The sequence below is a fragment of the Oxyura jamaicensis genome, chromosome 12, assembly GCF_011077185.1.
Source record: "Oxyura jamaicensis isolate SHBP4307 breed ruddy duck chromosome 12, BPBGC_Ojam_1.0, whole genome shotgun sequence".
NCBI lineage: Eukaryota > Metazoa > Chordata > Aves > Anseriformes > Anatidae > Oxyura > Oxyura jamaicensis.
Window position 1 is genome coordinate 9,921,785 of NC_048904.1, and position 11,415 is coordinate 9,933,199.

An 11,415-nucleotide genomic window follows, 5' to 3' on the forward strand; every position below is an offset into this window, starting at 1 on the left:
GTTACCAGACCCAGCTTGTCTGCACCTCCCTTTTCTCCACCAAAACCTCTCCCACCCCTCTCTAACACCACTCCCAGCGCCTGTAATCCCTCTGCCAGCTGCAGAGGAGTCGACTCCACGTCTGCCCCTTCCCCTGCCCCCTTTCCGTGGTCCCGAGCTGCCGGTAACGCCCGGTGGGGGCTGGCTCCAGGCGGGGCCTCCCATCGCCTCCTCCCCGGCGGCGGGGCCGGCCCCGGCCGTCCTCGGGGCGGAGCAGGGGGCTGACCCGGACCTTCCCGGTCCTGGCCGTGCCGTGGCAGGCCGTGCCGTGCCACCTCGGCGGGATGTGCGGCCGCACCGCCTGCTCGCTGGGCGCCGATCGCCTCCGCCGTGCCTGCGCCTACCGCGACCGGCGGGGCAGGCGGCGGCAGCCCGAGTGGGTGCGGGAGGAGCGGTACCGGCCCTCCTACAACAAGGGCCCGCAGTCCAGCGGCCCCGTCCTGCTGTCCCGCAAGCACCTGCAGCAGGTAGCCCCCGGCCGGGAGCCTGGCTTCGCCTTTCTGCGGGGGGGAGCGGGGATGGGGGCGCCCCGGCCGCATCCTGCCCTTCCCGGGGGTCCTGCGTGCAGCGCCGAGTCCCTGCGGCCGGGGGGGTGCTGGGGGGTCCGGGTGCTGCTCCCCGGGGTGCTGGGCTGGGTGGTGGCCGCTTGGTTTGCTTCTCGCTCAGCCCGGACGCTGAGCTGGCTAGTTGCAAAGATTTCTCGGTAATGTTTATGTGCTCCTAGGGAGGGTGGGGGATCGCTGCCAGCGGGGGGTTTTCTGTGCAGGTTTGTGTGTGAGCAGCTCGTCTTCGTGGGATTTTATCCCAGCTCTCCGAGGTTGCCCCGTGGGTTTGGTTGTGCTGTGCCGAGACTTGGCTTTCATTTCACGGCGCTGCCGGATGGCCGCGGCGCTTCGCAGGGGAGAGCAGAGAAAAAAAAAAAAAAAAAAGAAAAAGCTCAGATTCAGGGCTATAAAATGCCCCCACACCTGTGCTGACCGTTACATGGCTAATTAAAGCCTCAACAGCCCGTCCCAACAACCTGTGCGGTAAATCTGCTGGTGCATCTCGCTGGGTTTCGCACAGACGGGTGTCCACCGACCCGCTGCTCTTCGGCGTTCAGCGGGGCAAGGACAGGGGCACTGGGCTGAAACACCCCTCCTGCCGCTCCTCCTGCCCAGTCAGCGGGGCAGCTGCAGCCACCCCAGACCGGGAACGGGTGAGGTTCATCCAGGGCTTCCTCGGAGGAATCACAAGTATTGCTTTTACGCCATAAAGCACCCTTTGCACCTTGCTTTCCTGCCTCTGGGGTCCTGTGTTCCCTCTGCAGCAGCTGCTGAGCTCCCAGAGCAGAAGGGGGGGGCTATAAATATATTTATATATATATAATGTATATATTTACATATAAAAATATATATCCTATATGTATATCTTATATATATAGGGGTCCTATAAATATAATAAAATAATATAATAGTAATAATAATATAACTTAGCCTGGGTCCTGTAATATTCCTATAAACGCCCTGCAGCACCCCAGAGCTCTTTGGGTGCAGTCGTGCCCCGGGGCTTCGCTCGCCCCCGCTGCGCTCCTGTGGGGCTGGCGGCCGCGGGCAGAAAGCGAGAGCGAGCTGGGGGAGAAGTGAAAGCCACCGAGCCGTTTCCATTGTCCAAACTGAGACAATATGCAAAGAGTGAAAGTGAACCGGGCCAGCAGAAATCACGTTATTAAAATGAAGGTGAGATTTAGGCCCTTTGGGACGCGCTCTTTAAATAGGGAAGTTCAGAGAACCTCAGCTCCGGCCCGGTGTTTATTAAACACCGAAGGGACGGAGTGCTCGTATCGCCGGGCTCTTGCTGCTGCAGAAAACCTGCATTCGTTGCTCTGGATAGATCTGTGGTGCGCATGAATTTTTAGGGTGAACATCACCAAAGATGTTACTTGTGGGCGCGCTGACACGAGGCTGGACTAGGGATCTTGGAGGTCTCTTCCTACCTAGACGATTCTGTGATGCTGAGCTGTCTCTGGTTGTCTGTAAGGATGCGGACTCCTCCGAGCGGGTCCTCATGGACATGCGGTGGGGCCTGGTTCCCTCCTGGTTCAAAGAGGACGACCCCTCCAAAATGCAGTTTAAAACCTCCAACTGCCGCAGCGACACCATGCTGAGCAAGTTCTCCTACAAGGTGGGTGAGCCGCTGCGCCCCCCGTGCCGTTACCGATCGCACGGGGGGCATCCTACGTGCGCCCTGCGCTGCACGGGGCGCCGGTGGTCGCAGCAGTGCCCGCCCCCCCCGGCAGGCTGCCCGGGGCTGTGGTCGACAGCTCTCTTGTGGTTTCTCTCCCCCAGGGCCCTCTCCTCAAGGGCAAGCGCTGCGTGGTGCTGGCGGATGGCTTCTACGAGTGGCAGCAGTGCGGCGGGGGCAAGCAGCCCTACTTCATTTACTTCCCCCAGACCAAGGACGACCTGGTACTGAGCCCCTCTTGATGCTTGAATGCTGGGTGCCGAGCTCTGCCCCCTGCTCCCTCCAAGCAGCCTGGGGATACGAATGAGAAGCCCTTATTTACCCGGTGTGGTGCACAGGGTGGTGGAGGGGATGAAACCGGGAGGTGCAGATGGGAATTTCCTTTGGAGGGCATTTTGCTGCTGGTCCCCCCGAATCGCAGCAGCCCTGCGGAGATGCGAGCCCTGCACCGCTCAGGGATGAGCGCCCTGACGCTGAGATCTCTGTCCCGAGGGGAAGCTCAGCCCTGCCATGGGCTGCCCGGGGTGTTTCCAAGCAGGGCTCGGAGCTGCGGGGGGCTTGGTGGGGTCCCCCTCTGCAGGGTCCCTGATTCTGTGGTCCTGTGGCCATCCCCGGTGCTGCAGCGTCCCCCCGTCATGCTGGCTGCTCCCCTGTTTGCATGGGCGGGCGACGTGTTTCCCAGGGGACTCGGCCGCGAGTTTCACTGCCTCTTTTTCTTCGGCCAGGCTCGTGGCCAGGATGCAGAGAAGGGGAGGAAGGCTTGAATTTGGGAAGGTGAAGCTCTGATAACCTAGGGAGCCCCCAGTTAGTTTGGATCAGGAACGAGATGCCAGGGCTACCACAGGGCTGCAGCGCTTCGGCTGCCCAGGAGCTGGCGTGGGGTGGAAGCCACGGGGCCGTGTCTCTCCTCCAGGCCGAGGGGGAAGATGAAGACAAGGAATGGAAAGGCTGGAGGCTGCTCACCATGGCTGGGATTTTCGACTGCTGGGAGCCACCGGCGGGAGGAGAAGCGCTGTACACCTACACCATCATCACCGTGGACGCCTCAAAGGACCTGAGCTTCATCCACCACAGGCAAGTGAGGCAGGGTCAGGGGCTGCCTTTAAACACCCCTCTGCTAACGAGGGCAGGGAGCCCTGCCTCCTCCTGATGCCCTCGGAGACAAATGTGACCACATTACCAGCTCGTTTCAGGTCACCGCCTCGTGCCCTTTCCATAAATCCCCATCTCAGCACCCTGGCGAGGAACAGTTGGAGTCGAGTTGCTCTCGGGCTGGCCAGGACCCGCTGACCTCCCCCTTTGCCTCTCCCAGCCACCTGGGCGATGCGTGCGTGCTCTGCCTCGGGCACCCCACATATTAATGATCCCTCTGTGGCTTAATTTCCCCCCGTGGCTTCTGAAAGGCAGTGCCATGCCCTGCTGCCAGCCCCATGCTTGCTCAGAGGTCTTGCTTTTGATGCCCTGCTCTGCTGCACCAGCGCTGGTGCTGGGCTGGGCTCGCCAGCGCCGTGACCACCCGGTCCCCTCCTTGTGCCTAGGATGCCGGCCATCCTGGACGGGGAAGAGGCCATCAGGAAATGGCTGGACTTTGCTGAAGTGCCCACCCAGGAGGCGGTTAAACTCATCCAGCCCACCGAGAACATCGTTTTCCACCCCGTGTCCACCTTTGTCAACAGCGTGCGCAACGACACGCCCGAGTGCCTCGCGCCCATCGAGCTGGGAGCCAAGAAGGTGAGAGCTGGGGTGGGCTTGGCCTGGACCTGCCCTGGGGGGACAGTGCCCAGGGGTGTCCCCGAGCAGGGGCAGTGCTGCCAGGCTCCCCAGGGCGCTGCAGCCCCCACACGGGCACGTGTTGGATGCTGGAGAGCAGCAGCCCTGAACGGATTCCCTTCCCTCTGCTTCCAGAAATAAATTGTCGCCCCATGCCAGGGTTTCTCTGCCAAATGAGGTGAATTCCATGTGAAAGGGGGCTTGGAACAAGCTTGTTCACAGCAGCCCTGAGAGCCTCCTGCAGACGTGCTGGCTGCCCTCGCTCCAGCACCCGCATCCTGCTCTGGACCAGCGCTGAGTCAGCTGCCGTGCGCGCATCCTTCCCGGCCCTCGTGGGCATCTTACTTCTCCCCTGCTGTCTTTTGTCTCTCCAGGAGGTCAAAGCCACCGCGAGCAGCAAAGTGATGCTGGGCTGGTTAAAAAACTCCCAGGAGGCTTCCCCCAAGAAGAAAGAAAATGAATTGCCCAGGTGGACGAGCCAGTTCATCCACAGCCCTTCGCCCAAGAAAAGCAGCGCGGGCATCCTGCAGCAGTGGCTGGGGAAGGAGGGAGAGCCGGCTGCGAAGAAACGCAAGGCTTAGCAGCAGCTGGGGTGGCTGGCCATCCGTTTCTCTCCTGATTTCCCTGAGCAGAAGGAAGAATGTGTGTTGGAAGGCTTCGCAGAGTGCTGCTGAGATTCTCCAAGCCTCTCAAGTGTTGATCTGATGTCCTGGGTTGTTGTCTCTGTCCTTTGTGTGTTCTGAAAGGCTACTGCTTGCCTCCTCTCATTTCCTTTTTTGTTTGTTTGTTTGTTTTTTGTATTAAACTCATACCTCTTTTCCGTTTAATTCCATGTTGCTTCTGTACAAACTCCTTTCTAATGCTCCCTCCCTCAAAAAGCACCGGCAGTGCAGACACGTGCAGTAAGTACTAAGAGGAAACCCAAGGCCGGGAGGCTCCGCCAGAGGCGTCCCGCCCTGTCCAGCACTGCAGCCGTGGGCCTCGGGAAACGGGTTAAAAATTCTCCCTGGAGGAACTGGACTTTGCCTGGGTTTCCCTGCAGGGAGCGGGGTGGGTGAACGTCTCGGTCACGTTGCTTGCACAATCATTTGTTAATGGGATTGGGTGACTTAGGGAGGATTTGCTTGATCTGTGGCTGGATGCACTCTGCCTTGCCCATAAAGGTCACTCGTTAAAGCCCAGATAACCACAGTGCCACCGCAGAGCAGCACGGGGCCGCTGGTTTTGAGGTCAGGGATTTTGTAAACAGAGCCAGATGTTGCAGGCCAAAAGCCTTACGTGTTGGGGCCCTTGCTGGAAAGCGGTTCTTAATTTGTACTGGAAGCAATAAAATGGGATTGACTGGTGGATGTGTGCGTGTCTGCGCCCCCGTTCCCCACCGCAGCGCCGCTGCCTCCCTTCGCCAGGCACGGCCGTGTTTCCCTGCCAGCTGCCGTGGGGACAGCAGCCAGCAGCAGCTGAGCTGCCAGGGCACGGGCAGGATGCTGCTGCTGAAGAGCTGCTCTTTGCCAGTGAAAAATATTCCCCGGGGACCCGTCTCGGGGCTGCTCTCGATGATCTGTCCCTGGGGAGTGGCAGGGGTGGCCCTAGCAGGGGTCTGCCTGGGACAGGCAGCCAGGGAGCCCACAGGGCTCTCAGGTCCAAATCCGTACCCGAATCCCTTGCGTGCCTCGGAGGCGGCTGAGCCCAGAAGGTCTCCTGGTTTATGGGAAGCTGGGCTGGGATTAGGATTTCCAGCCAGAAAGCCTGTTGCTGGCTGGCTCCTCATTGCTCCCACAGTGACTCAAGGCCAGAGAGTCGCTGCATTGGCAGCTCCTGGCAGAATCAATCAGTCTGCACTGCTGGGGCTGTCACCTCCGTGCCTGCCCTTGGAGGTTTCTCTCCCTGTCCCACAGCTCCCCAAGGGTGAGCAGATGGCTCAGGCAGCCCCAGAGCAGGTGTTTCCAAAGGTCACCGGCTCACCGCAGATTTACGCCAGGTTCCCAGGTGCCATGCAGGGAGGGAGGATGCTCTGAGCACAGGAGGATGCTCACCTTCCCCTGGGATGCTCACCTTGCCCCTGGGAGCCACCAGCAGGAGGACTGCACCTCCCTGCCTCCGTCCCGCACCCGTGGGCACAGCGCTCCCTGGGGAGCTGAGGGTGCAGGCTGTCACCTTGCAGGCTGCGCCCGCGGGCAGCGCCGTCACAACATAAAACCTTTGCTGGGGGCTCAGTGGAGCAGCGTAACGGGGCCTGCGGGCAGGGCTGCTGCAGGGGGACCCCAGAGGGGTCAGGCAAAAGGGGCGGCGGGCGAGGAGCAGCCCCACCGGGGCACGCAGCGGCTCTGTACCCCACCACCCCGCCACAAGCCCCCAGCTCGGCCCCAGCGCCTGTCCCGGCCCCTCCCCGGGCACAAACCGGCCGGGAGCGCTGGGGGGCTCCGACCCGGCCCCACCGACCCGGGGGCTCCCCGCGGGCACCGAGCAGCCGCACCCCGCCGGGCGCTGCCCTGGGCGGCCCCGCAGCGGAACCGGGGCGCGGGGAGCCCTATGCAAATCAGGGATCGGCGCGGCGCCCAATGAGAGCCGCGCCGCCCGCGGCGCTAGCCAATGGGAAGCGGCGGCGGCGGGGCGGGCAGCGATATCCGCGGCGCGGCGGCGGCGGCGCGGGCAGTGCGGCGGCGGGCGGCGGGCAAGGCGGAGGGGAGCGGCGGCGGGCGGTAGCGGTAAGGGCGGCGGGGGGACGGCTTTGCGCGGCCCGGTACAGCTCGGTACGGCCCGGCCCGGCGCGTTTTAACGGCGTTTGTCTCTCCGCAGGCGCCCGGACCGTCAGTGCGCGGCGCTGCTGGGCGGCTGAGCGGCCGCTGCCTGCCGGCCATGTCGGGCCGCGGCAAGTCCGGCGGCAAGGCGCGGGCCAAGGCCAAGTCGCGCTCGTCGCGGGCCGGGCTGCAGTTCCCCGTGGGCCGCGTGCACCGGCTGCTGCGCAAGGGGAACTACGCGGAGCGGGTGGGCGCCGGGGCGCCGGTGTACCTGGCGGCCGTGCTGGAGTACCTCTCGGCCGAGATCCTGGAGCTGGCGGGCAACGCGGCCCGCGACAACAAGAAGACGCGCATCATCCCGCGGCACCTGCAGCTCGCCATCCGCAACGACGAGGAGCTCAACAAGCTGCTGGGCGGCGTGACCATCGCGCAGGGCGGCGTCCTGCCCAACATCCAGGCCGTGCTGCTGCCCAAGAAAACGCAGAGCTCCAAGAAGTGAGCGCTGCGTGCCCCTCCCCTGCTCCTGGTCCCCCCACCTCGCTGCTGCCCACCCTGCTGTCCCCGTGGGGATGGGGGTCCCCTTCCTGCTCCTCCAGCCCGGCTGGGCGGCTGGCCCTAGCTGCAGCCTGCCAGCCCTCCGCTAGCCCCCCCGCCCTGGGCTGCAGTGGGGTGCTGGGGGAGCATGGGTGAGGTCTGCTTGTGCCCCTGCCCTACCCCTCTTCCCTCTGGAAGAAGCATTTTTGGAGGAGATGACAGGAGCGTGGCCGTTGGTGGCGTCTGGAGCCATATGGTCGGGTCGCCATGCGGAGCTGCTGAGGACTGTTTTGGCTGGCGTGGGGATGGACGTGGGTCCCCCCAGCTGCCTCTGGCAGCCCTGGGGCTCTGCGGGTCCCCCCCGGCTGGCCCTGCTCACCCCGGTGTGAGGATGGGACTTGCCCCCGCTGCACACCCCCATCGACACCATCCCGGCTGCACTGCAGTGGGGAGGGCAGGGGGCTGGAAAATGTGAAAAGGAGAAGTTTCTCCATCAGCAAGAAGTGACTGTTAGTCTTAGTTCTGTTCATGGTAAAGCTAGTGCGTTGCCTACTGTAAAGAAGCTCTGGTCCTATTTATTTTGAGGTCTCATATTTCGGGGTCCCTCCCTGCCAAGGCACTTTCCTGCGGCTCCCCCAGCTCGGTGGGCACCGAGGGCTCTGCGGTGCCGTGGGTCCTGCCGGTGGGGGGGGTGCAGTGACAAATCCCCTCGGAGCGTCGCAAGGTCAGGCGCCTGCCGCGGGGAGCGGGAGCTGCCATCTTCTGCCGTGGCTCCGCTCTTCTCCTGGCGCGGAGCGGCGGCTGCAGAAGCCCTTCGTGTCACTGAGAGCTACCTTGCACCCTGGTTGCACTTCTGGAAATGACATGCTGTGTCTTCTTTCTGTTTGTTCAACATGATTTTGGGGTTCTGAGAAATAAAGTGACGATGCTATCTGTTAACTGTAACCCTCCATGGATTAATATTTATTTTAAAAGATGCTAGAATTTGTATTAAAGCCCCCTCCTAGCTAGTACGGTATTTATTTAATGGCTGTGTGGGTAACGTATGAGCATGGGGTCAGGCTGGCTGTCCCGTGACACCGGGAATAGCTGATGCAGAGACAGCTTTCCTCGCTGCCCGGAGCAGCCTGCTTCTGTGGAGGCCGGTTGTCATGTGCATGCAGCAGTGTCTGGGCAATCGGGCTGTTCATAACCGTTTTTTTTTAGTAAAATGGGCAACTTATATTTCTGTGCTGTAAGTAGCATGTGTTCAACCTATTGACTCCGCTGTTAATCGTGTGGATGAAGTAACTTAGCCTGGCTCTGACTTTATTACCTAGAGTAGAAGAACCTGGATGCTTGTCAGCCGGCTTTACGAGGGGGTTTTACGCTCTGTTGTAGGACGTGGAAGCGGTGTGTTTGCTCGTGTTGTGCTCGGGGGGCTGCAGATGTGTCCCTCGGTTGTGCTGTGGTCCCCTGGCCTCAGGGTGGGGGGGACACCTGGCTGCAGCCCCCCTGCTGGCGCACGGACCTGCTGGGGTCCCCCTTCCTTCTGTAAAGGGACCGCTGCCAGCGGTGGGGTGGGGACAAGGGGCTTCTTCGCATGTGGGGTGCTGCGTGGAGTGGTGGTCACCGTGGCTGCATCCAAGGGTCTTGTTCTCTCCCTCTCGTTTGCTCCAGGGCCGGTGTTCTGTACATCTCGAGAGTGCTTTGTATTTCTTAGAAAATGCGGAACTTGTGATACTGAAAAGAATGGTGCGAACCCGATATCTGATTAAACTGGATCCCTGTCGAATGCTGTTGGACGTGCTGTGTCTGTCACCTCACCAACGCTGCTCGGTCTGGTGCTGGTCTGCAGGAGCAGGCTCTGGTGGCAGCTGGGTGGCTGGGCTTGCTTTTCTCTAAGCAGGAGGGACCAGATCAGGCCTAGCACCGGTGCTTCGTGCACTCTGCTCCTACAAAGTCTCTTCCTAGCCTTTCCTCTAGCTCTTCCCCCTGCCTCGGCAGTGGTGTATTGCCCGGTTAGTCTGTTGTGGGCACCTGGAAGCCTGAGGGGCTGGGAGTGAGGAGTGCACCCAGGAGCTTCCCCGGGTGCTGGAGGTGCGCTCACCACCTTGAGGACCCTCGGGGTGACCCAGCAGGCAGAGGGCGGTGGGGCTGGCGTGGGCTTGTGGTCAGCTGAGAAAAGCTGACCCAGATGGGGAGGTTGGGGGCCTGGGGCTAATGGGGCTGATTCTTGCTCCCACACCTCTCTTTGCTGGACACCTCCTGGCTTGCCAGAGCTGCTCAGTGCCCTCCCTGGTAGGGTCTGGGGAGGAAGGGCTCCAGGAGGCGCAGCGCTGTCAGGGCTGGATGCTGACAAGACCTGAGCTGTGCTATCTATCAGTTGTACTTCAGGACTGGAGGTGCTGGGTGGTTGTGTAGGGAGATGCACCTCCTGCCCCACCCAAAGAGTGAAAACCCCAATAATGAAAGGCACGGGGTGAGCGGTGTGAGGCTGGGGGTGCCCTGGGGAAGGGCAGGGACAGTGTGCGGCACTGCTGGGGGGTGGTGCCTGCAGCTGCACCTGGGAGCTGGGGTGTGTGTGGTGCCCTCAGCAGCGAGCTCCAGCTGGGTCATGAACTTCCTCTGCCAGCTGCACGTGTGAGTGGCAGGGCAAGCCTGACTGCACGGCCATCCAGAGGAAGTCCTGTCTGCCTGGCCAGGCGCTGCTCAAGTGCTGAAGAGCCGAGCGTTGTACATACTGGAGCAGTGGGAGCATGCGGGCTCTGTGCCACCGTCGTCAGATGGCCGGGACAGCCCTTCACGCCTGCAGCTCCGGTGGTGGGGCTGGCGGCTTTTTGGAGCGGTGCTGCAGGTCCTGCTTCTGCTGAATGCCTCAAAGCGCCAGAGCAGAGCTTGGAGAACGTGAAGGACTTGTCTGTGCAGAGCCTCCCTGAGGTCACACGAGCATGCGAGGTGGGTGTCAGCCCTTGCCTCCTGCATGGGCTGGGCTCTGCAGGGCCCTTCCATCACTGCCTCGTGGGCGTGCTGCAGGTGATGGGGGTGCAGGACAGTGGAAGTGGAGCCGCTGCTCATCTGCATGCAGCAGCACTGCCACTGCTCCCTTGTAGCAAGAGGGAAGCAGGGGGACCCCCCCCACCAGCACACGCAGCCCCTGGAGCTGTGCCAGCCTGAAGCATGGCTCTGCTTCTGCCTGAGCCTGACCAGGTCGCAGAGCTAGCAGCCCCCCGAGCCCCCAAAACCTGCAGTGTCATCTGCTGCCTGGACAACCAGCTGCAGGTCACTGCTGGGGTGTGGCAGCTCCCTCACAGTACCAGGACTGTGGGCAGATGCTGGAGCTTGGTGGGACTTGCACGGGTGGAAGGACAGTGCCTGGCCTGACCCAGCAGCTGTGCCCTAAATACAGGCCCAGAGGGAGGCTGCAGCCTCCTGGAGTCAGGACACGGCTGCTCTCTTCCAGGCCTGCTGCTGGCTGCTCTTGCTGGATTCAGCTGATGGACTGGGCTTTGGGGATTAAAACTTGCTTCCCTGCTGTCTGTGCCCTGAGCACAGCAACAAAGCAGTGCCACAGGCAGCTGTGCCCTGGGAGGTAGGGGCTGCTCCTTTTCCAGCAGCACAGAGGTAGGCATGGAATGCCGGGGGGGGCTCTCAGAGTGGGGTGTCTGAGCTGCCACCCAGTCCCCTGGAAGCCTGGTGGCCCCCTGGGGGCACAGTGAGCTGCTGCCTTCCCCCTCCCCCCCAATCCCCTCCTCGCAGGGCCCCCTTGGATTTGTCTGCAGCAGACCTACAAGGTCTGGCATGACTCCACCTCCCCTCGCAGTGGGATGCACCGGGCCCCTCACCCACCCTGCAACCCCCTCGGGGGTGCTGGGGGGCTCGCTGGGTTCTGCGGCCCCCTGCAGAGCCCGAGCTGCGGGCTCGGCCCTTGCCCTGCGCGCTGGAGGTGGAACAAAATGGCCCAGCTCCCTGGCGGTGCTTTATGCAACCTCACTGGGGCGAGCTATAAATAGGCGCAGCTGATGCGAGGGGTGGCTCCGCGGGGTGTGCGATGCGCTGTGCTGCTGGAGCCGGGTGTGCCTGCGGGCGTGCACGCAGCAGCCAGCCGAAGCTCCTGGGGGGGGGGGGGGGG

At 62.3% G+C, this 11,415-nt stretch overlaps 2 protein-coding genes across 2 annotated transcripts; both read left to right on the top strand.

The window, feature by feature from the left end:
- The first annotated feature begins 261 nt into the window (after positions 1–261).
- Positions 262–5,379, top strand: HMCES (5-hydroxymethylcytosine binding, ES cell specific). The gene is made up of 6 exons (XM_035337691.1): positions 262–506; positions 2,059–2,202; positions 2,367–2,486; positions 3,176–3,336; positions 3,801–3,993; positions 4,407–5,379. The coding sequence occupies exons 1-6, from the start codon at positions 324–326 to the stop codon at positions 4,611–4,613; spliced, it is 1,008 nt and encodes a 335-aa protein (XP_035193582.1). The 5' UTR covers positions 262–323; the 3' UTR covers positions 4,614–5,379.
- A 1,294-nt stretch (positions 5,380–6,673) lies between these two features.
- LOC118173346 (histone H2A type 2-B) lies at positions 6,674–9,078 on the top strand. Its single transcript, XM_035337829.1, has 2 exons — positions 6,674–6,737; positions 6,829–9,078. Exon 2 carries the CDS (start codon positions 6,889–6,891, stop codon positions 7,267–7,269), a length of 381 nt encoding a protein of 126 aa, XP_035193720.1. The 5' UTR covers positions 6,674–6,737; positions 6,829–6,888; the 3' UTR covers positions 7,270–9,078.
- The last annotated feature ends 2,337 nt before the right edge of the window (positions 9,079–11,415 follow it).